Source organism: Pseudochaenichthys georgianus, chromosome 15 (assembly GCF_902827115.2).
Source record: "Pseudochaenichthys georgianus chromosome 15, fPseGeo1.2, whole genome shotgun sequence".
Taxonomy (NCBI): Eukaryota; Metazoa; Chordata; class Actinopteri; order Perciformes; family Channichthyidae; genus Pseudochaenichthys; species Pseudochaenichthys georgianus.
In genome coordinates this window covers 27,974,140-27,995,066 of record NC_047517.1, presented here as the reverse complement: position 1 = coordinate 27,995,066, position 20,927 = coordinate 27,974,140, and the positions used below count along the sequence as shown (strand labels likewise).

Below are 20,927 nucleotides of genomic sequence, written 5' to 3'. Positions count from 1 at the left end.
GAACAGCAGATAATGTGTGTCATATTAAGCCACACCATGAAACAGCTGAAAGTGTGCATGCAAACGCGAGGCAGTCGATATAAATATAGCTGGAAACCAATTGAATATCTTACACAGACTGAATGTAGGTTACTCAGCACACACACACACACGAAATAAGACCATTTTCCATTTCGCGATGTAGCTGGAATTCCCTGTTACGTAAAGCCTCAATACGATGGAAACATATAATGAAATTAGGTTGGGGTTCTTATTTAATTTGGTGGCAACTCCATCACAGCTTTTCCTCAGCATGCATGGACACGGAAAATTAACTTGCAGGTCCATTTACTGAGACTTTTGCTGCCCAGCGATGTCACTTGTAACTGTGACAGATTGAAGAAAGGATGGCACAGCAACTTCGCATCTGATTGCAGGGCTAGCTTGTAATTCAGTAATGCGTGGGGTATTCTGAGACTGCATGCATGCACGCGCATACAAACACACTTGCACAGCTGTTCCCTAAACTCCTCTCATGCCTTTCCTGCTTCCTCCTACGCTTGTATCCCCATGCTCAATTGAGTCACTCATTCTTTTCGGTCTTTCTTACACTCTCTCACATACAAACATAAAGCCTATAGTCAACCCTGGAAGAGCAAACTGGTCTGTTTCTCCCACGTGGAACACGGTTTTCTAACCATTTCATACAATACAATGATCTAACGATAACCGATAAAGTGTTTGGATTAGGATGCATTTGGGAACCATGTAATCTCCAAATAATCTTAATTGTTTCATTGCCCTCTTTAAATCCAGTACAAGTCTTTTATGTAGGTGCTTGCAACTATTAATTGTTTTTCATCATTGATTAACCCTCAAAATTCATTTTTGTTTGTTGTGAAAAATGACATTCACAATTCCCTAGAGCCCATCGGAATGTATTCAAAGTGTCCAAAACAAAATAGTTTAAATGTAGTTTCTTACGTGATAAAGATAATCATCACATTCTCTAATGTATAAGCTGGAACCAGAGAATATTTACAATTTTGTACAACAAAATATCTTATCAAAAATAATGTCAGTTGCAGCTTTATTTCAAATAGTCTTATACCTTGTCATAACTGTTGCCTAAATTACCCACAATGCAATGTAATTCACAACAGTTTCCAATCAGAGATTTGGGTGTGTTATGCTAGCAGTATAGCATTGACGTGCTTAGCCTGGAGAACTACAACAGACAGATGTCATCCAGATGTTTTAAATGTTCAAACTTCAATATCATTCAAGCAGCCATTAAACACAGTAGGGACAACATACAAATGGATGGCTCATATAATTAACTTAAACACAGATTCTACTGACCAAGTTAAAAAAAGATTTCACATCCTCACCTGATTTCCGTTTGCCGGATCCTCCACAGTCCCTGAAAAGAAGACAACACCAGAGGAGCATGGTCAGTATCAGTGTGTGAGAGCATTAATACAACCTGATCAATCTAGGAACTGGTGAGAGCTGAATCTGTGTCTGCCGGGGACCATCCGAGTGCAGTTGGCACACAAGTCCCAGCCAAACCCTTGTTGGGAATGCATGCAGAACTTGACCCGCCACTACCATAGGGAGAGAGACAGGGTGGGATACAACGTACAGTACGGCGTGTGTGGAGGATTACAGTAAGTGTGTACGAGAACAAATCTATAGATCTTCTAGCCAAATACTGCCATGAGATAATGTCTCTATGGCAGACATGGTGTGCAGCCTCCTATGTTTAACAATACAGCAATTATTTACTTTACAACACTATCATATCCCCTAAGTAAGTCCCATTCATGTTTACATTTGAAAGCGTCCTTCTGTTGCCAACCACAAAACGCTGAATGATGAGAATAGTGTCAATTAACCCACTCTGCTTTCACACTCATCCGGGTCACAGTAACCCCATTTTGACATTGACTACATGGATATTAACTGTACACATCTGTCTGCTCCTTTGTGTCTGCTTGATTTCCATTTGGAGTGGAACACATCATTTGCATACGCTTAAACCTGTCACTGTTGTTGGATCTATTCAGCCGTAGTTAGTCATTTAGAAGCAAAAACAAACAACAATGGCACGATGAACACAGTACTGTATGAATACATTAAAGTCATTCATATTAAAGTGCTGTCAGTTCAATTTATGGAATGCTCATGCCTCATGTACTGTAATGCAGGTACATAAGCGATGACACTGCACATAATTACTTAATCCTGTGTGATGAGAATTTGTTTATAGAATTGACATGCATAAACATTTCAAACAGAGCAGTGTTTTTCTAAGCTGGGCCTTAATATGTATATGTGTGGTTTGTAGCTTGTTGGCTGACTGCCTCATGAGCACACTGAGGAGAAGCCGAGGTTTTGACACAGATGGGAACAGACACCTGGCTCTCTTTAGAGGCCAGCCAGCAGGAACTGGAGCCATGGCCAGTTATGGATAATTATGTGCAGTTATGTGCATGTTTGGATAACCCTTGTCCAACATTCGCCAGGTTACAGTTTGTCACTCTACTCTGCAGGTTTCATTGATTTCAGTTAACAAGAAAAGTAGAATTGTAATTGCAATGTTCTAAGTATGTCATACTGTACTAGAAAGAAGCTGTTTTACACTTAATGGACAAAAATAAAAATGACATTACAACTGTTATTCAGTGTCATCATCAAATGATTCCCCTTTAAGTTAAGCAACTCTTACTGCCTCATCAAAACATTTTTACCAATAACTTTATTCGCCTGTTATTTAATATAAAGTAATTTTTTTGGCACAACGCTTCCCTGTTTCCAGATGCGTGAACAAATACAAGTTATGAGATACTTCCAACCACTTACGTAAAAGCTCACTGCTCAGTTCAGCTTCATTACTTACTCAATTTTGAAAAAGAACAAACAACTAAATTGTATTGTGACACTGCAAAAGAACAAGGTTTATATTCTATCTTCAAGCTATGCTCATAGAGTGAAAATAGTGGTAAACATTCTTGCTGAGCCAATTACTTTATAGTTTATTAAAATATGAAGCACAAGTCAGAAGCAGATGATGCAAAGTGTCACTTAGAGGGAAACCAAATGTGTTTTTAAATCAAAACAGCATGCATGTCATTCAGCTCACAGATTATTTTCAGGACGAAACAGGGTCAGTGGTGGTAATTATTAGTAATGTAGCATAAACACTTGGATACATTACATCAGTATGTTATTGATTCGGTTTCATGCCACCGAGACAACACGTGAGACAAATGAATTGTAATACATGTATACATCTCTAAAGTATTTTGTGAAGTGTTTATTTAGCCAATATCTGGTAGGGTGGGGATGAAACTGGGGGAAGCACTATACCATAGAGGGTTGGGGAGAAATGATGGGGATAAAGTGGATGCTTGACCTGCCCTGCTAGCTTGTGACCCTTCCAGCTCAGAGCTGGAATAATACTCTTCCCAGGAGAAGACTGAGCACAAAACGCTGGCTCTAAATGCTTCCCTCCTATCACCAGTAAAATCTAATAAATGAGGAGAAGGTAAGGGGAGCCAAAATATGTCCAAACATATTAAATGCTTAAGACTGTGCGCCAATGTTTTAGGGTGTACATTTGAACCTTTAGTTAGCAAGCCAATGGAAAGTCACAGAAGTTGGGAGATAGTCTTTACAGTTTCATAAACACCCATGCCCGGAGATGCATGGGCTGAACACGTCATTTAATATCCAAGCCCGGGAGAGTCCATCCTAAGCTTGAGTTGAGAATAACCATCTGTTTGCACATAACTGCAGCTCACTCTTTGTAGGTGGGCTTATTAGAAATGGAATGTGTGAGACGTTAGTCCTTTGCTCACGTTTCTCAGCCAAGTCAGAGAACTGAAGGGTCCGCCTAATTCATGTTTATAATACACAGACACTCCTGCCTGACCTCAGATTAACCTCTGCAGGAGTGACCTACAGTTTAGGGGTCAATAGGTCAACTTCATTGAGCAGGAAATCATTATGATTATGCGCAGATGGTCTGATTTGCAATCTGAAAGGGTAGGTTGTTTTGATTGGCACATCATTAAGATGCAGTGATGGATAAGGATTATAAGATATGCAATTGTTAGCGGAGTTATTCATCAGTGGGCCTGCTATTGACCAAGTTGATGGACTCAGAAATGCCAATGGGTCCAGGCACTGTGTTGTGGCTGCTCACTGTTTCTTAATGGTTAGGGTGGACCAAATGCCAAGGGAAACTTTCCCCATGGGGATTCAAATAGTGTGACTTTCATAATTCTAGTCAAAAGTAAAAAAAAAGCAAAGTCAAGGTGCAGAAACGGCAGCAAAATACATTTAGAAAAAGCATGGGCTGGCGTTACCGTTCACATTATTCCATCAAAATAACTTAAAACTAACTTTTAATTGAAATAATCTTATTACATTGCCAAGTTTCAAATGCATAAGTGTCAGACTAACTTCGCAGTGTTGAAGCAATGATTGATGACTTTGATGAAAGAAAAAAAAACTCAATAATAAATACAATCTGCATATGATCTCAGTAACATTAAAGGGAGGGGCCAAGCAGGACCCCAGGACGGTAAAAGGACGGGGGAAGACAAGGAAAAACAGCGGGGCGAGGAGCAAAACGGGGGAGAAGCACACACACACACACACACACACACACACACACACACACACACACACACACATCACACACACACACACACACACACACACACACACACACACACACACACACACATCACACACACACACACACACACACACACACACACACACACACACACACACACACACACACACACACACCACACACACACACACACACACACACACACACACACACACACACACACACACACACACACACACACACACACACACACACACACACCCACACACACACACACACACACACACACACACACACACCACACACACACACACACACACACACACACACACACACACACTTCTCCAGAAGTAAAGAAACCATCTTACAGTTTTAAGGCCTGTTGCATGGCTCCCTCTTGTGACGGATCAACATAATTTCTTTTTTTTCTGAACTCTGTGCAGTGACGACTGTTGACCGTTAGATGGCAGTAGCAGATGAAGACTTGTCAAACAACATTGCCTGTGATTTGATTTATGGGAACTCATCTTCTACAACTCTTAAAACATCTGGAATCAGTCTGCCTAGAGATGTATTACCGGTGATGTAGTACACATCATTGTGTTTGTTATGATAGGGTTGTGTGGTCTGGTCCAAGAGAGAAAGGATACTGAAATATTACCTTATTACCTGTCAGAATTTCATCATGCTTAGCGAGCAGGGTTAGAAGCACCTACTTATTGTTAAAGAACTTACATCAGTTTGAAATATAAGACGTGTTATTGTCCACCTACTGACCTCTGCTTGTTTTACATACTTGTATTTTGTTTAACATTTTAATTTATTTATCAAGTTTTCCACACCAATTGCAATATTCTAGGTCTTGTTACATAACTGTGTATAAGTTTACTCCCTAATTGTTTCTCTTTCTGGAAAATCAAGCTTTTATTGTTGGAGAATAGTATTACCATTCTTAATGCAACCCTAAATAGTTAGTTAGTTAGTTAGTTAGAGTACATAAAGGCTGAATGGTAAACAATCTATACTTATGTTTCAGTCAAGATGACAGAAGAACAAATACATTATAATTATTACCCAAGCCGAAATGCTCTTAATTTTTATTCTGTTTTCAAATTATTATTATTATTATTATTATTATTAGAAATAGCTCTCAAATGTGCTTTATTTATTCATCCTTTTTCAACCAATTGCCTTTTTGTATGATATAACAAACTAAAGAAAAAAATAATAAACACCAGGTTGAAATGGTCCAGATCCAGCAGAAGTGAACTGAGCACTTGGGTGGCATGGGCCTTTAGACCTCAACGTCTCAATTTAAATTGAGAAGCTGCAAGACTGGAGGAGGATCTCGCTTTGAAGTGGGATTAACATGACTGGGAGAGGTTGTGTGTCTGGTGGTGGTGGTGGTGGAGGAGAGACCACTCAAGAGGTAACTCCAACACATTTTTCTCATTGAGTGTGGTGGGAGAAGTACAAACACAAATGTATGCACTTATGAAGAAAAACATGTTACTTAATTTTAACATAGACAAAAGGGAAGAATAGAATATATACAAAAATGAATCTAGCAGCCAGTCTGTAATTACTCCCACTCTGACTTAGAAGTGCTTTTGACAAATGACTAGCCCTGAAGCCTTATCTGCTCTGAGACTTGAACTCAGCTGCACTCGTATGACACCTCTGATCCTTACGCATTTGTTTTGGCGATCGCGTGTTACCTCCTATAAATCATTATTAATAAAAAAAACGCAGTGCCTCTCAACCAGCACCCATCAATCATCTCTGAGACACACAGCAAAGCCTCTGGATCAAGATGGGTCACTGCGAGTGAAACCTGTTCCAGCTGCTGAACCACACACAGTTTGCTGCTGGAGCGTAACACGCCAGAGGGCGATGGCTAGTTTAAAAGAGATGACGCTAATACTGAATGATATATGATTTATAAAGTCAGCAGTGGTAGTTACTCACTCTTTGGGAGGGTTGAGGTCCTCTGTATTTGTCTCAAAGAACTTTAGGACCTCCTCACTCTGGGTAATGTGGGTGGGAAGCTTCATAAGAGCCTGTGGGCGGGAAAAGGAGGGAGAAAGCATGTGTTTGTGACAAAAACATATATTAAAAAAAAGTTGCAGGTGCTGTTTAAAAGTGCTCGAGTTTGGTTTGAATGACAATGAATAACTGCTCTTATACACTTTGTGATTGTACAGTCAGTCAGCTAAAGAGACTGGGTGGAGATGTGGAGGGTGTGGAGGGGAAGGAAGAAGGCTCTGAGCACGGAGTGAGGGTTAAAACAAAGGAAAACCCACAGAGGTGATATAGTTGAATAGAAACCTGTCTCAGCTGCATGGGCGTTGAACATTAGATACTTCAGCCCACTAAAGACGGCTTTAAAGAAACAATATTAAAAAAATTAATACTAGGCTTGTCTTCACAGCAAATCCTGCTTGGTTCCTATAAGGCAAGGCAAGGCAAGTTTATTTATATAGCACCTTTCAGCACCAGGCAATTCAAGGTGCTTTACAAAGGAAAACTGTTGCCACACTTGGCACTGCACCTGACCCACATTCCCTTCTCTGACCTAATTCATATAAACGGATCAGGTAGCCATCTGCACTCATACTAGACTTGTAGCCTGCTGATTCATTCTTATTTCTCTTTTACCCCTGTGTTCCCCCCCATTTCCCTTGTTTCCTTCATAGGCTGCCTATTTACTTTGGTGACAGGAAATGACCAGCACAGATAGCGCTGTTGCTTTCCTGTTGAGGCTGGTGGGGGAGATAAATGTTGAGGTCTGCCTTCAAAATGCGGTGGCAAATGTTCAGGGAGTAGAGCATTGTCATAGATAAAGGGCTGTTCCGACAAAACCAAACATGGGTAGTCATCATCAGTCATTTGTTTTCCTACAAGATGTATCGTGTGCAGCAGACAGAGTGATACAATTAACTTAAAGAGGACTTTATGAGACATGCAGCCATTGTCTTACTTTGCAGTAATTATCCAGGTGCTTTAGTCTTTTGACGGCTACATCTCTTATGTGACTTCGGCGAAATAAGACTTTACCTGAGGAAAAACAGAGCACTGTCAGTTCAGTTGTACATATACCACGGGAAACTAAAGGATACAAGATAATCTAACATTAAAATGTTAGATTATCAAGCGCAATAAATAACAGGTTTGCTATTTGTTGCATTTAAACAAAGGAGGAAGGAAGTGGGTTTACCTTCATTTTTAAATGACTAACCAAAGAAAAAGAATAGCATACATGATTAAATGTTTTATTTTGAAAACAGCTTTGACTCTAAAATCAATTGAGCTCCAAAGGGCATTTTAACCCTAATAAATTAGACCATTTGTAAAAGGTTACTAATCCTCACTTTATAACTCCTATGAGCTGTTATCAGTGTCTATATTTATGAAAGATACTAAACAGTAAAAGTGTGCATGATGTGTGCTGTGTGGAGGGTATGCAGTTCACTCCATGAAGAATTACAGAAAGATCAAAACAGCAGTGGTCAGACTTGAGCAGTACAGCTTGTCTAACAAAGGATCTCTTCACTGCTCTCCTCTGCTCTGGCCCACAACGAGTTCATCAGATTATACAAATCCCTCTCTGCTAGCCTCCTACTGCCATGGCACCCCACAAATTCATTTAGCTTGGATCCTGTATGGCAGTTAATAAACAATGCAATGTTGTGGGCCAATCCATGGAGTGGAGTATGGAGGCTTGCTGACAAACAGCGATTGTGCATAAATATGACTGACAGCCTTTCTTTTGCTTGAAATCTGCAGTCTTTAATACATCTTAAATGTATTGTGTTTATCACCTGGCAAAAAAGGAATAATCCTCTTTTTGGGGTCTTTCTGTCCTCCATCGATTGGGAATTTGTCGAGGATTCGCATCTGCAAAAAGGAGAAGGGAGTAAAGAATGACAAAAGCATGAGTTCTGCAGCAAGAAATCAACAACATGACTCTTTGACTGCCACGAAAACAGATGGATGCCAACGTACTATTATAATCAAGTAACTATTTGATGGCTTAGCCACATGAACTGTGTGTTATCTACCACACGTTAATCAGTTAGTTGAAAGTGGAGGAATTTGTGAGGGGTATAGGAACAAAAAAAATGGGGGTTGCATTTGAAAAGAGGAACAGACGACCTTTTTGTTATGACACATGAGTTCAACGTGGGTGTAATTAAATATCTTCTGAAAAGCTACTGTGTCGTGAAACTACAACACACTTTGATCTCGGGGGCAGCAGACAAGGTTACATCACCCACACTTGAAAAGAAAAATCAAAAGCAAGTTCCGCTTAAGGAGCTTTAATCGCCATCGGAGGAGATAATTAACACTTTGATGTTAACCATTTATCTATGAAGAGATAAAGGGTGATACAGACAGAATACACTTTATAGAAAGAATACTCTTAGGTCCTTCATGATGACAGATTACAACTATTTCCTCCTATTTGTAGTAGTTTGATGTCTCTGCATGTGTCTACTTGGATTAAGTATACATGTGTGTATCTGTCCCATGTGGAAAAAGAACATGTGCTGTGTAGTGAATAATGCACGAGGTTGTTTTGTTGAGTGCTGAAAAAATATGGATGTGTCCAATATGCGTGTGTATGCGTTTGTGTCAAGGACAAAAGCTTCTGGTTTCTTCCTTGAATAAATCACAGTACCATGAGCACATATGAGAGCATCCTATAGTAACAGAAAGCTCAAAATCCAGATGCTGCCCCGCCTTTGCTCGTTCTGCTTTGCCTTGTTCCAGATGGGCTCTGTTAAACCGCAAAGTCTGTGAGCATCGAGCTAAAGCACACTCAACTTGGAGGAGGAGCCGGGAGTCTTGGTTTACACCAGGCCAAAAAGAACCAGGTGGACAAACAGAATCGAGCTTGGAGGGTAAAGTGGGATTGCCTGTGTAAGAGTGGTTTGTTTTCTCTTCTTGTGGTTCATTTCTTTCTTACAGTAATATGCTGCCTTGGCTAAATCCTTTAACTTCTCTCAGGGCATGGCATTTCCTCTCTTCTTGAAAATATAGACAGCCAACAAGAGATATTTTGAAGAGCGCAGCCATTGTATTCTGTTTTTAGGGAAAAGTACATAGAACGGCTCTGGTTATCAACACCTAGTGTTTTATGCTCCTCAACCTCAACAAATATAAATACAAACAAGAATGTTTGTTTAGGAAACCATTTACCACTACGATTATACAGGTCTGACATGGACATGACCTTTGATATTGCCTGTTGAGTTTACATACGTGTTTTGTTTCCTGATAAATGTCACCAACACTTTAGCTTACAAAATAAAAAGAAGGGTTTAGCATTATAAGACACAGGAAGTGCATCATTGTGTTAACAGAGCCCAATAGTCAATTTGTTCTAGTGTTTGGAATGGGTAGTTTTTATTTTATTTATTAAATATATTTTAAAAACATTCAAATTCCAATGTCTGGATATTTCCAAGAGTGAGAAGTTATTTCCTCTTTGAGGGTGAACTTGCATTATTATGCTTTTGTATAATTTCCTTATCTGGTCTTACACAAGGATTACAATAGGTCTTCACTCCGACTCTAGTGGAGCTCAGGCCCTAATTATAACAGGCGTACCAACAGATGTGGTTTCTTAGAAATCCCCGTTTATGTAAGAGTGCACTGGCAGCGTTACCGTGTGTCTGACACACTCATGTTATCAGCCTCCTAGCTGGATGTAGCCATACACTCCCTCTAAAATGGGAGCGTTCTTCACTCAGCACCTTCAGAGACCACCACTCCCGACAGAGAGGCGATGATTACCTCCGCCCCCGGGGACCTGCCTGGATACACTTGCAGCTCTACGGGACAGGTGTGACATTTGTTACTATGGCAACAGCTGGACAACTTGGGTCAAAACTCTGAGGGAAAACATTTCTCAAATTTCAGGGACTTAGCTCTGAGATGCTGTATTTACTCTATGTTGCTTTTGCAAACTCTGCAAAGGATACTTAAGCATATTAAGCTGCAGTGTCAGCCAAGTGTTCCCACTGGGGAAATGAACCACGGAGCAACAGGTGTTATGATGTAATGCAGTTTCCCAGTCATACTTGAAAATCAGCGTTGTGGATAATTGGGAGAAAAGAAAGTGCCGAAAACATTCAATCCTCTCTACACTGGCATCATTTCAGCATGTGACGTGATGGATATGAATTATGGTGACGACGGGAGAACCCAAACAGCTTCTGTACGCTGTAATGATAATCATCGAAGCATTTAACATAATTGCACTGACTGGAGTGGAAAGGGAGGAAGAGACAAAGAGACACTCCGCTGTGCAGCAGACAAATTAACTCTTCTGAGAGGAATCTCAGTCAGAGGGAGTTTGGAGAAATGTTTGAGTGGGAAAGCAATAATCTGATTATATCTATGGGTTGTGTTTTGACATCTACTTGACTGTTGTTTACTGTAGAGAGATTGTGATGAAACAGGCCTCTCGGTCATAAAATGGCCCCGATGTATCATGCATGTTGTTGCAAAAGCTGCATTGTTATCATTTTCAACATCAAATGCTGCTTTTGGTACTGCAGCAACATTGTAAAGTCTTTTGAAAAGAAAATATTTCTGCTAGTCAGCATGATTGGGGATGAAGACTACACATTTGAAAAGTAAGTATAGTAACCAGTCCTGTGTAGCCAGCTCCTCATCTATGCTTGAGGCTACACTAACAGCTACTAGCATAACACACCAAAATCTGAGACTGGACTGTCATCTGTTGCATTGCATTGTGGGTAATGTAGGCCTCAGGTTTTAACAACTGAACAAAAAAAGGGGACTCTGGGGAATCTTTGGATACTTTTTTTTTTTGGGTGTTACTCCATCATGACTCAGACAGCATTTCATTGTAGAACGGAAGGTTACATTTGTCTTCTAAATAATAAATATCCTTAAATTGACATTATTCTCACCCATGAGTGTTTCCTCCCTCAAATCAATACAAATGTAATTCAGGTTCACCTTATCAAAGTCCCATGAAAGCAGGCAAGATAAACTATAACGCAGACAGAGTAGAGCTGAACCAGGTCCGATTATCCCATCCAAAAATAATGACGACTATGGGAAGTTTGTGTCAAAGGAAACCAGGCCAGCATGCACACTCCACAATCCCCCTGAGGAATGCTGTGACCTGTGTGCTCTGTAGTTGAAGGGCGTGGAGGGGGTAAACTCTGCTCGACACACTGACCAATTCTGCTCACGTCAAAGAAATGTGGTTAAAAAACATTTCCATTTGACACCAGAAACAACATTTATGGAACTCAGGCTCAGCAGTATACAGCATGAAAACACACGTCTTGAAAGTGAGTACTATTATGTGTAACTCTGCAAATACATGACAAATGCTTTTTTTCTCCTTAGATTCACTTTAGGTCAGCAGAAAACACAAAGAGAGAAGGAATCTGGTAATGAGGGGATACTGATTATTTATGATAATTGCTTCCCTGAGGAGCAGTTATGAGTTGTCTTGAGTACACTGAGGAGGTTTGATTCATTAGCAGCGAGTGCACTCTTGGACATCCATTTGGTAACCAAAATGGATTCCTCATCTTAAAAAGACAAAGAGCAAAGCTGCCTGTTGTCGATGAGTAGCTTTTTTATGAGCAGCTGAACAGTGTTGGCTGATGTTGGACATAATATGAATAATCAGCCTCAGCCTTAAAGGCATTTCTTGTTCTGTGACCTTTCCTGGCTTTTCTGAATACTGATTTAAAGGTTATCCGATGAGATCATGGTCACATTTGTCAGGCCAAGGGTGTCAAATGCATTTTTGTCTGTCAGCTTCTGGTGAGCATACAACAGGCAATTGTTCTAAAAAGACAGAACTGTGCAGAGCTGGGGGAGGACTGGAGGTGTCATTTGGCAGACATACAATCAAAATCTCAATTTCAGACTGAAGAAAAGACAAATATTCTAATACAGGCCCTAAGAAACAACACTACACTCAATATAATTTAAATTATAAGGGGACATTCAGCAGGTTAAATCGTCATCTAAAATGTTAAAAGGAAAGCCACATTTTTCCATTAACAAAGCCCCAAACTGTTCATTCCCCCAACCCCCAACACTTTCCTGACCACAGCTAACTCTTCATGTATTCCAATGCTATGGGATTGGTCCTTGCATTACCCAAACAACAACAACCTCCTTCTTCAGCTAGCTTAAAATCTAAGATAAGCAACTGTTTTGAATTATTCAATACTTTTCATAATGCAGGATTACTTTAAGCATCTGTCAACATGCTATCTTCGTAGTCTAATACTCATCATAGATTGTAGGTCATTTCCAGTCTGCTTCACTCGAGACACTTCATCCTTCACCTATACTGTATGACTATGTTCACATAAAGACAAATAAAACACACTATCCCCACCCAATTTTGTATGGACAGCTGGAGACTGTTGTTCTTCACGGATTACCGTGGCCAGACAAACACACCCCGGCAGCAGGGATCTATGGACAAGACTAATGTTTACTTGGACAGGAGAGAAGCCCTGTTTCCATCAAACAGACCAGGGCAGCATTTCCCTGGCTATTAGCAAGAGACCAGAGAACAAAGGGTTTCCTCTGCTGCCTCCAGTACAGCCAGCCCACCAGAGCCTCAGCACTGGAGAGTGCAGTCTGGCAGAGGGAGTTATCAGAGAAGTGCCAGAGACGCTCCTTTAGAAGAACTGTTATTAAGGCATGCACAGATTTAGGTTTAAACCCTTCACATTGTTGCTTAAGCTGCTAAGATGTTTCAAAATGACTTTTCAACTTGCAATACATTTAGACTACTAAGCACTGTGTGGTTAAAATGTAAAATTAGTCAATGTAAGGAATTTCAGGCATTTCACTGGATGCTAGTGGATCCCTTAAAAACGTCCTGAAGCATAACACTGACCAAAGCTGTAATCTGACTGAGGTGGTGTTTTCTTCCTGCATCTGCTTACTGGATTAACCCCCATTTCCCTTTTTCCAAACCGGCTCCAGTCTTCTTAAATGAGACCTTCCATTGAGCATGCCGCCTTTCAGCAGATGAACAGAAAGAGAGACTAAAAGGTCAAACTGACCTCACAGAGTCTATGAAGACATATCCGGTTCATTTTCAACAAACATTTTGCAAGTTTTAGGGCTCAGGCTGCTCATGTATTAAGTGACAGTAGAAATATTTACTTAATTTACCAGTACAACTTACCTGTAGCTCAAAGAATTTACTGTATCTCCTGTAGATGATATGGGAAGTGGAGTCCGAGTAAGTGACGTTGATGAGGTACACCTAGTGAGAGAAGCACAAACACAAGTGGTCCATTAGGAGCAGTCACTTTGTCAAAGACACCACGGCACCGCTTTAGCTTGCCCTGCCTTAATGACAAAGTGCATTCCCTTCTGACTTAACTTCAAGAGGTCATCAACGGTCAAATAAACTCGTTAAGTTCGTCTGTTACCGTCACACATTGGAAATACATCAGGGGTTAATAAGAGGGACAATAGATTTGAGGTATTATGTCTTTAGAACCATTCATAATGAATTACATTTGTGTTTTGAGTGCAGCTGATTGCAAATTATTATTCTACAGTGCTAATAACAAAAAGTCCATCTTTTCTGGTCTGCTAGAAAAACATTGCGTTGTTGCGTTTCAGCGCCTTGTGTAAGTAACAACTTTGCATTTTCCGTTCACAATGTCTGCGTGAGTCCACTGTCTAAGGAAGCAAATGATGCTCCTGATATGTCCACAACTTCCTGCGCTTATATCTATCACCAGGAATAATGACAGGGAAGACGTGTTTACTCAAACAGAAGCTGAAATGGGAATAGCATTTCCTTGGCAGACATCAGTCATTTAAAGAACAAAACACTGTTGCGGGAAGTTTTCCCAAAATAAATGCTCCATTTGCCTCAACAATAAAAGGGCCCACAAACAATTGTGCACACCCTGAGGTTCGGAAACAGATGGCCGCACCTCATGCATTTCCATCTAAGAGCATGTTTACAAAAGCTGCATGTACACATATGGTGGCAATCTACAAAGACATCAGTTACTAGTTTGAAATGCAGTCTTCAGTCTGCACACTGTTCATTACAGAAAGAGTCTTCAGCGAGGCGGAACAAGTTCTCCAGCAGCTCGCCAATTAGATAAAGACAGCATGAGAAAACACTCTGAGTTGAGACAACAGCATGGCTCAAAGTGAGGGTGTGTGAGGTCAAGATACATCCCAAAAGAACCGACAACCATTTTTAATATAATAATATAAATTATGAAACTGAAAAAAAGGAATTGATATGAATTGTTCATTTGTGTGGGCATTGGGTAACAGTTAGAGTAATATTGATGGTGCTGGTCACAAACAGAATAACAGACACCGCATAAGCCTATTGGTATTTAATGCAAGATATTATTATACAAATCAATTAAACACAAATGGATACACACTGGCAGTATGTGTGGACTCATCTGCAAGCAATTACCATATGCATGTAGCTCACAGGCACATTTTAACACAAAATAATAATTTAAATGTATAAAAGAGCATGTTTCTGCGATGAACTTCACAAACTAAGGACTTGCAAATGGATATAATTTTCCCTAAAATGATCCCTCTCTCGTGATGTATGTAAACAAGGATTAGTTGCCATGTACTCTCTGGCTCCAGTGTCATGAGTCCCTGGAAGGAAGTCACACTTGAACAGTGGGGACAAAAGACAAAGGGTTGCTTCTTTCCTCTCTCAAACCGGATAAGCATTTTCAGTTGCTTAGCTCATAGATAATGAGATTTCTGTTTTTTCCCTCGTGGGGACTTCCCAGTCAACCCTCACCTCCGGCTTCAATCCCAAGGGAAAGTCTGTGCCCTACGGTTAGTGGCCTTCAGGAGTCTCCCTAAGCAGGAGATGGATGATGCAATTGATCCTAACTCTCAGGTTAATTAATCCAATTGTACCTGATGGACTAATAGATTTTTGCAGTCCCGCAGAGACATGTCTCATGGCTCCTTGGATTTGATTACTCAAGTCAGAAAGCCAACACCAAAAACAGACCATAGAATCAACCAAGACCAGGAATCTACAGCCACACTGGTATATTTGGTCCATCACTTTAACTATTATATTCATGCAGTAAAGCATTGAGTATCTTTTTTCAGTTGTTATGCTAAGCTAAGCATGCTACTAACAGATATTTATAGCACTGTAGGACGGAACTAGGTGGAAGAATAGTGGGGGAAATAATAAAAAGGTAATCACCTTACTGCCCCGCCCATTTGTTCACTTCCGGTCTGAACACAATTGTGTTTTTACAATGCATCTTTGGATGGTTATACATTACGACTTCCATAGCCCCTTAGTATCCGGCAAGACAACATGTAAAAAAAGCCTAAATTCACATATGAGGACATTTTAATCAACTCTGTACTGTCTCATAGTATGGATGGCTCTGATATAAGGAACTACAAAGCAAAAAGCACTTGCCAACAGTGTATTTGCCATAACTCTCACTGCCAGAAGGGTACACAAAAGTCCACAGTGCTTAAATGTATAAAAACCACATACAGTACGTAGTGTAATGTTATATACCTAACATAGCCTGTTGATATCATTGCCGATGCAGATTCATATCTTCCACTTAACCTTCTATTATTCTTTATTACTTTTAATTATATGATCTGTACGTTGTATGCACTTCTGGTTAACCTTTTGATGCTCAACTGCAATTTGTTGACTCGGTAAGATCTACTAACACATTAACAGTTACACATTTCAAATATCTAGGCATTATCCTTGACACTACTTTATCCTTCAAAAAACAAGTGAGAAAGGTAACGCAAATAACTAAATACAATCTAGCAAATTTTAGATATATAAGGAACTGTTTGACAACACCTGTTGCAAAACTCTATATGACTGCCATGATCCTTCCCCACCTAACATACTGTATGACCAGCTGGACCCAGGCGAATAGCACAACATTAAGGCCCATCCTGTCACTTTACAAGCAAGCTCTCAAAGTTTTTGACAAAAAACCAAAGCTATACCACCATTGCAAAATCCTGGACAAACATAACCTGCTCAGCTGGGAAAATATATTAAAACACACTGATGCATGTCTCATTTTTAAAATGCTAAACGGCAAGGCACCCCCACCACTCTGCACTTTTATACAACAGAAAAATTCAAACAGCAGAACCACAAGGTCTGCCCTAAGAGGGGACTGTGCAGTCCCTCTTAGGTCCAGTTCCTTTGGCAAACACTGTTTCTCTGTGAGGGCACCTACACTCTGGAACACAATACCAATACAGATCAGGAATAACACCTCTTATCATACATTTAACCACAATCATAAGAACTGGCTTTTAAACAATCAAAAATGTGAACACTTTTAACTGAATCAAGGTATGATGATATTTCATCTGTTTGCATGTTTGTTTGTTCCTCTCTATTGTTGTACTGCTATTTATTTATTGTTGTACTGCTATTTATTTATTGGTGTACTGCTATTTATTTATTGGTGTACTGATGTTGTCTGCTGTACTCTATTTAATTATGTTTTTATTTTCTAGTCTTGTTGTGGTCAGTTAACATCTTGCCAAGGACAACAGTTGAAAATTAGCCTGCTGGCTAATACTGGCTCATTTACAGCAATGTGAATTAATGTGCACTGTCTTTTAAATAAAAATAAACAAACAAACTATATGCAATGAAAATAAAGTTTACTCATTGGGCTTGTTTATGTTATTGCCTTAAAATAACATTAGGATGTAAAACAATATTGTTGTTCATAGAAGAATGAGACAATTGGAACATCAAATTTAAATGTTGCATATACTATGTTATGAGAGATACAGACTTCCCTACAACAATACATTCAAAACCACTGACTTTCATAACCTAGATTTGCTTTCCTGCAAATGTCCCCGTTATTCATCCTACAAACATCTTGTCCTGCAAACAAACAGTCACAGAGACGTACACAGCTAACGTCAGTTTGTTGGCCATATTAGCTGATTAGTTGGTCAGCTGCAGGACATTAAACAGTGTGTAGAAATACTTGCAAAATTAGTTTGCCAGGCAGGATGCAAAACTACTCCTGGCTTGTAAGCTACAGCGAAACTGTGTTTACTTGATCTCCTATTCCCTGTCTCACACACACACACACACACACACACACACACACACACACACACACACACACACACACACACACACACACACACACACACACACACACACACACACACACACACACACACACACACACACACACACACACACACACACACACACACACACACACACACACACACACACACACACACACACACACACACACACACACACACACACACACACACACACACACACACACACACACACCACACACACACACACACACACACACACACACACACACACACACACACACACACACACACACACACACACACACACACACACACACACACACACACACACACACACACACACACACACACACACACACACACACACACACACACACACACACACACACACACACACACACACACACACACCCTGCGAAAATAGGAACATTTCTGATAAATCCTGAAAACACCATGTTCGTCCATTTACTACCAATTAACTATTGGCAATAGTTTGCAACACGTTGGCAATAGTTTGCAACACGTAGACAATATGTTTGACTGCCAACCAAATACGTCATGCCATGGGAAGGGCTTTTAAAGGTCTACAGCGTTTAGCAGCTCTATGAGGCTGCTCTCACCATGTCAAATGTCATCCATCCACATTTCACTTAAATGTGAATGTCTTGGTAGCACAAAAGGGACATTCCTCAAAACTACAAAATTCATTTGGATTTATCATAGGACACCATGGATATTATGTACAAAATGTCAAGACAAATCAATCCAATCATTGGAAAGCCATTCAGTCAAAACCAAAGTGGGTGAACGACAGACAAGTCTTAAATGTGAAGACAATGGTTACAACATAAGTGCAGAAACAAAGAGGACGAGAACACTTACATAGTGTTTGGAGGGATTCCTTCTCTTCAGCACGTCCACAACATTAACGTCTAGGACGGTCCGGAGCTGCATCTTGACAAACTGAATGGGATTTGCAACAAGAAATACTCTAAATTCAACAAAAGAAGACGCTCAAGCATGAAAACTATAATGAATGTCCAAAAACATTAGCTAATTGACTTTAGACGAATGGAAAGTTAATAGAGGGACAGAGAAAAAGAGTCTCCGCGCCTAAACTTCAGATGCATCCATGAAACGGTGGTGTCAGGCGGTCTCGGAGCTTCTGAACTCCTTGTGAAACATGACCACGCAGAAATAAAACTGGGGTTCATCAGTCTTTCCCTCCCTCAAGGAGTGCTGGCCTACCGCAGCAGAGCTCAGGCAGCGGGGCAGGGCATGTCCCTGTGTGCGGGGCGGTCCCGCGGAGCTGGCTGGACACACAGCACGAGACCCTTTGAAGACGTGTTTCATTTGTTTCTCACGTGTAACTCTGTGAAGAAAATGTCAATTCACAAAACCATTGAGTTTGGACAATATTTAGACACCCTATGATGAAAAGCACGATTCTTTGTGCAATAAAAGTTGATTGAAAGAGAATAGTAGTGTTGCCCTCATATTATCCTGGTTAATAAGTCTACAGCCTTCATAACAAAACCGTTTTCGCATCTGTTATTTAGCCTACAAACGCAGCCACAGCAGGGGAATAAAAGCATAAATACTTGGAACGCATGACCAACTACATATAAATATGCAATGTGTCTGCTTAGCTGACCATCACGTACCGTACACCGTCCATTTGGCACTTAATTTCAAAGTCACAGTGGGATTTCCTACAGCACTTAAACTCAGCACATGGCAAATTACTTTGCTCGCTCCCAGTGGAGGCAGGAGCATTGAGGTTAGAAGGAGAACAACATTGAGTTAATTTTACCACAAGGTGGCACTACATCACACACAAAAATGTCACCATCCTAATGAAGTGGTGCATTTTGTATAATTAATAATATTATCGTTATTATTTGCACTGTGTAAACATGGCTAGCGCAGTATACTAGACTACTTAATAACACTTCTGAGGGATTTATAATGTTGCTTACTGCCTTTTTAGTCCGTGTACCTTCTTGTCAATTGTTTTCTTTTTTAAACCAGTAAACATAAAAGCGCTGCATTGTTGTTTTATTGTTTGTTACTAGTGGCCAAAGGATCCTTGGAGCAAGGTTGCAGGCGAATCTTGGAAGCATTGTCAAAACAATGATATGAAGTAATTACTAACAATAATGGCAAAGTCATATAGAATTGGAATACATATTAATTTACCTGGAGATATATCTCCTAGGTAAATTCATATTTATTCAATTTCCATATGTATTCCAATTTATTCTGCAGAACACTTCTATATAGGCTATATAGAAGTGTTCTGCAGACCACTTAATATAGTTATTATGAATAAGAGAGCCTGCATTGTTGTACCCTGGATATAGTGTATATTTACACTTTTACTGGGAATTATTGTATGATGCAAACTAATGTAATCATAAGTTTAAGCATGATCGGATGCTTAACCCGCACAGCTCACATGTCTGCCTAGCTACTGTGAATTAGCTGGGATGATCAGTAGGTCTACGCTACATCATCTGACTCCATAAAAACATGATGTGGGCCTGAGCAATACTACGTCTACCATGTTTTCCTCCTCATGACGACAGGACGCAAGTAGCATGCGTGGTAGAGCCGAGGGGCTGAGACTGAGCTGTCCTGTGAGGTGATTCAGGAAACAGTCACAGCTAACTAACTGCGTCAATTCACCACCGACAGACAGAGCGACCGGAAACATCTACGCAGGCCTTCACAATAAAAGCGTCTAGCGAATCACCTGAGATAATAACCATTATTATTATGACACAATGCTACATCTACATTCGACATTCTCATTCAACAACACAGTGCAGCCAACGCTTAATTGAATACAAGTGGAAACATAAAGATAAATGAATAGTGTGATATTATTTCCACATTTATTTTCTGATGTTTTGTGGCATTATTAAACAAAATCTGCAAAGTAACTTAAGGTATTAAAAGTACTCAATTCACCTCTGAATTGCAGGTGGGTAGAAGTACAAAGTAGCATAACATTGAAATGCTCAAGTAAAGTACGAGTAGCCTATCTCAAAATTGTACTTAAGTACAGGATCTGAGTAAATCTACTTAGTTACTTTACAACACTGTTTATTTTCTCTGTACTTATTTCTGAGACCAAAAGTCTGTTTGTTTG

General features: G+C 40.0%; 1 protein-coding gene across 2 annotated transcripts in view; it reads right to left on the bottom strand.

Annotated features, from left to right (window-relative positions):
- LOC117459608 (SH3 and PX domain-containing protein 2A-like) overlaps positions 1-19,060 on the bottom strand; it is a 44,907-nt gene extending 25,847 nt beyond the window's left edge. For both annotated transcript variants that reach the window (XM_034100552.2, XM_034100553.2), the window contains exons 1-6: positions 18,656-19,060; positions 13,836-13,916; positions 8,449-8,524; positions 7,608-7,684; positions 6,596-6,687; positions 1,371-1,402 (exon numbers count right to left, since the gene is read on the bottom strand). In XM_034100552.2, the coding sequence (XP_033956443.1) occupies positions 1,371-1,402; positions 6,596-6,687; positions 7,608-7,684; positions 8,449-8,524; positions 13,836-13,916; positions 18,656-18,727 (430 nt within the window). In that variant the 5' untranslated portion in view covers positions 18,728-19,060. The remainder of the gene's footprint in view (positions 1-1,370; positions 1,403-6,595; positions 6,688-7,607; positions 7,685-8,448; positions 8,525-13,835; positions 13,917-18,655) is intronic.
- Positions 19,061-20,927: the final 1,867 nt, after the last annotated feature.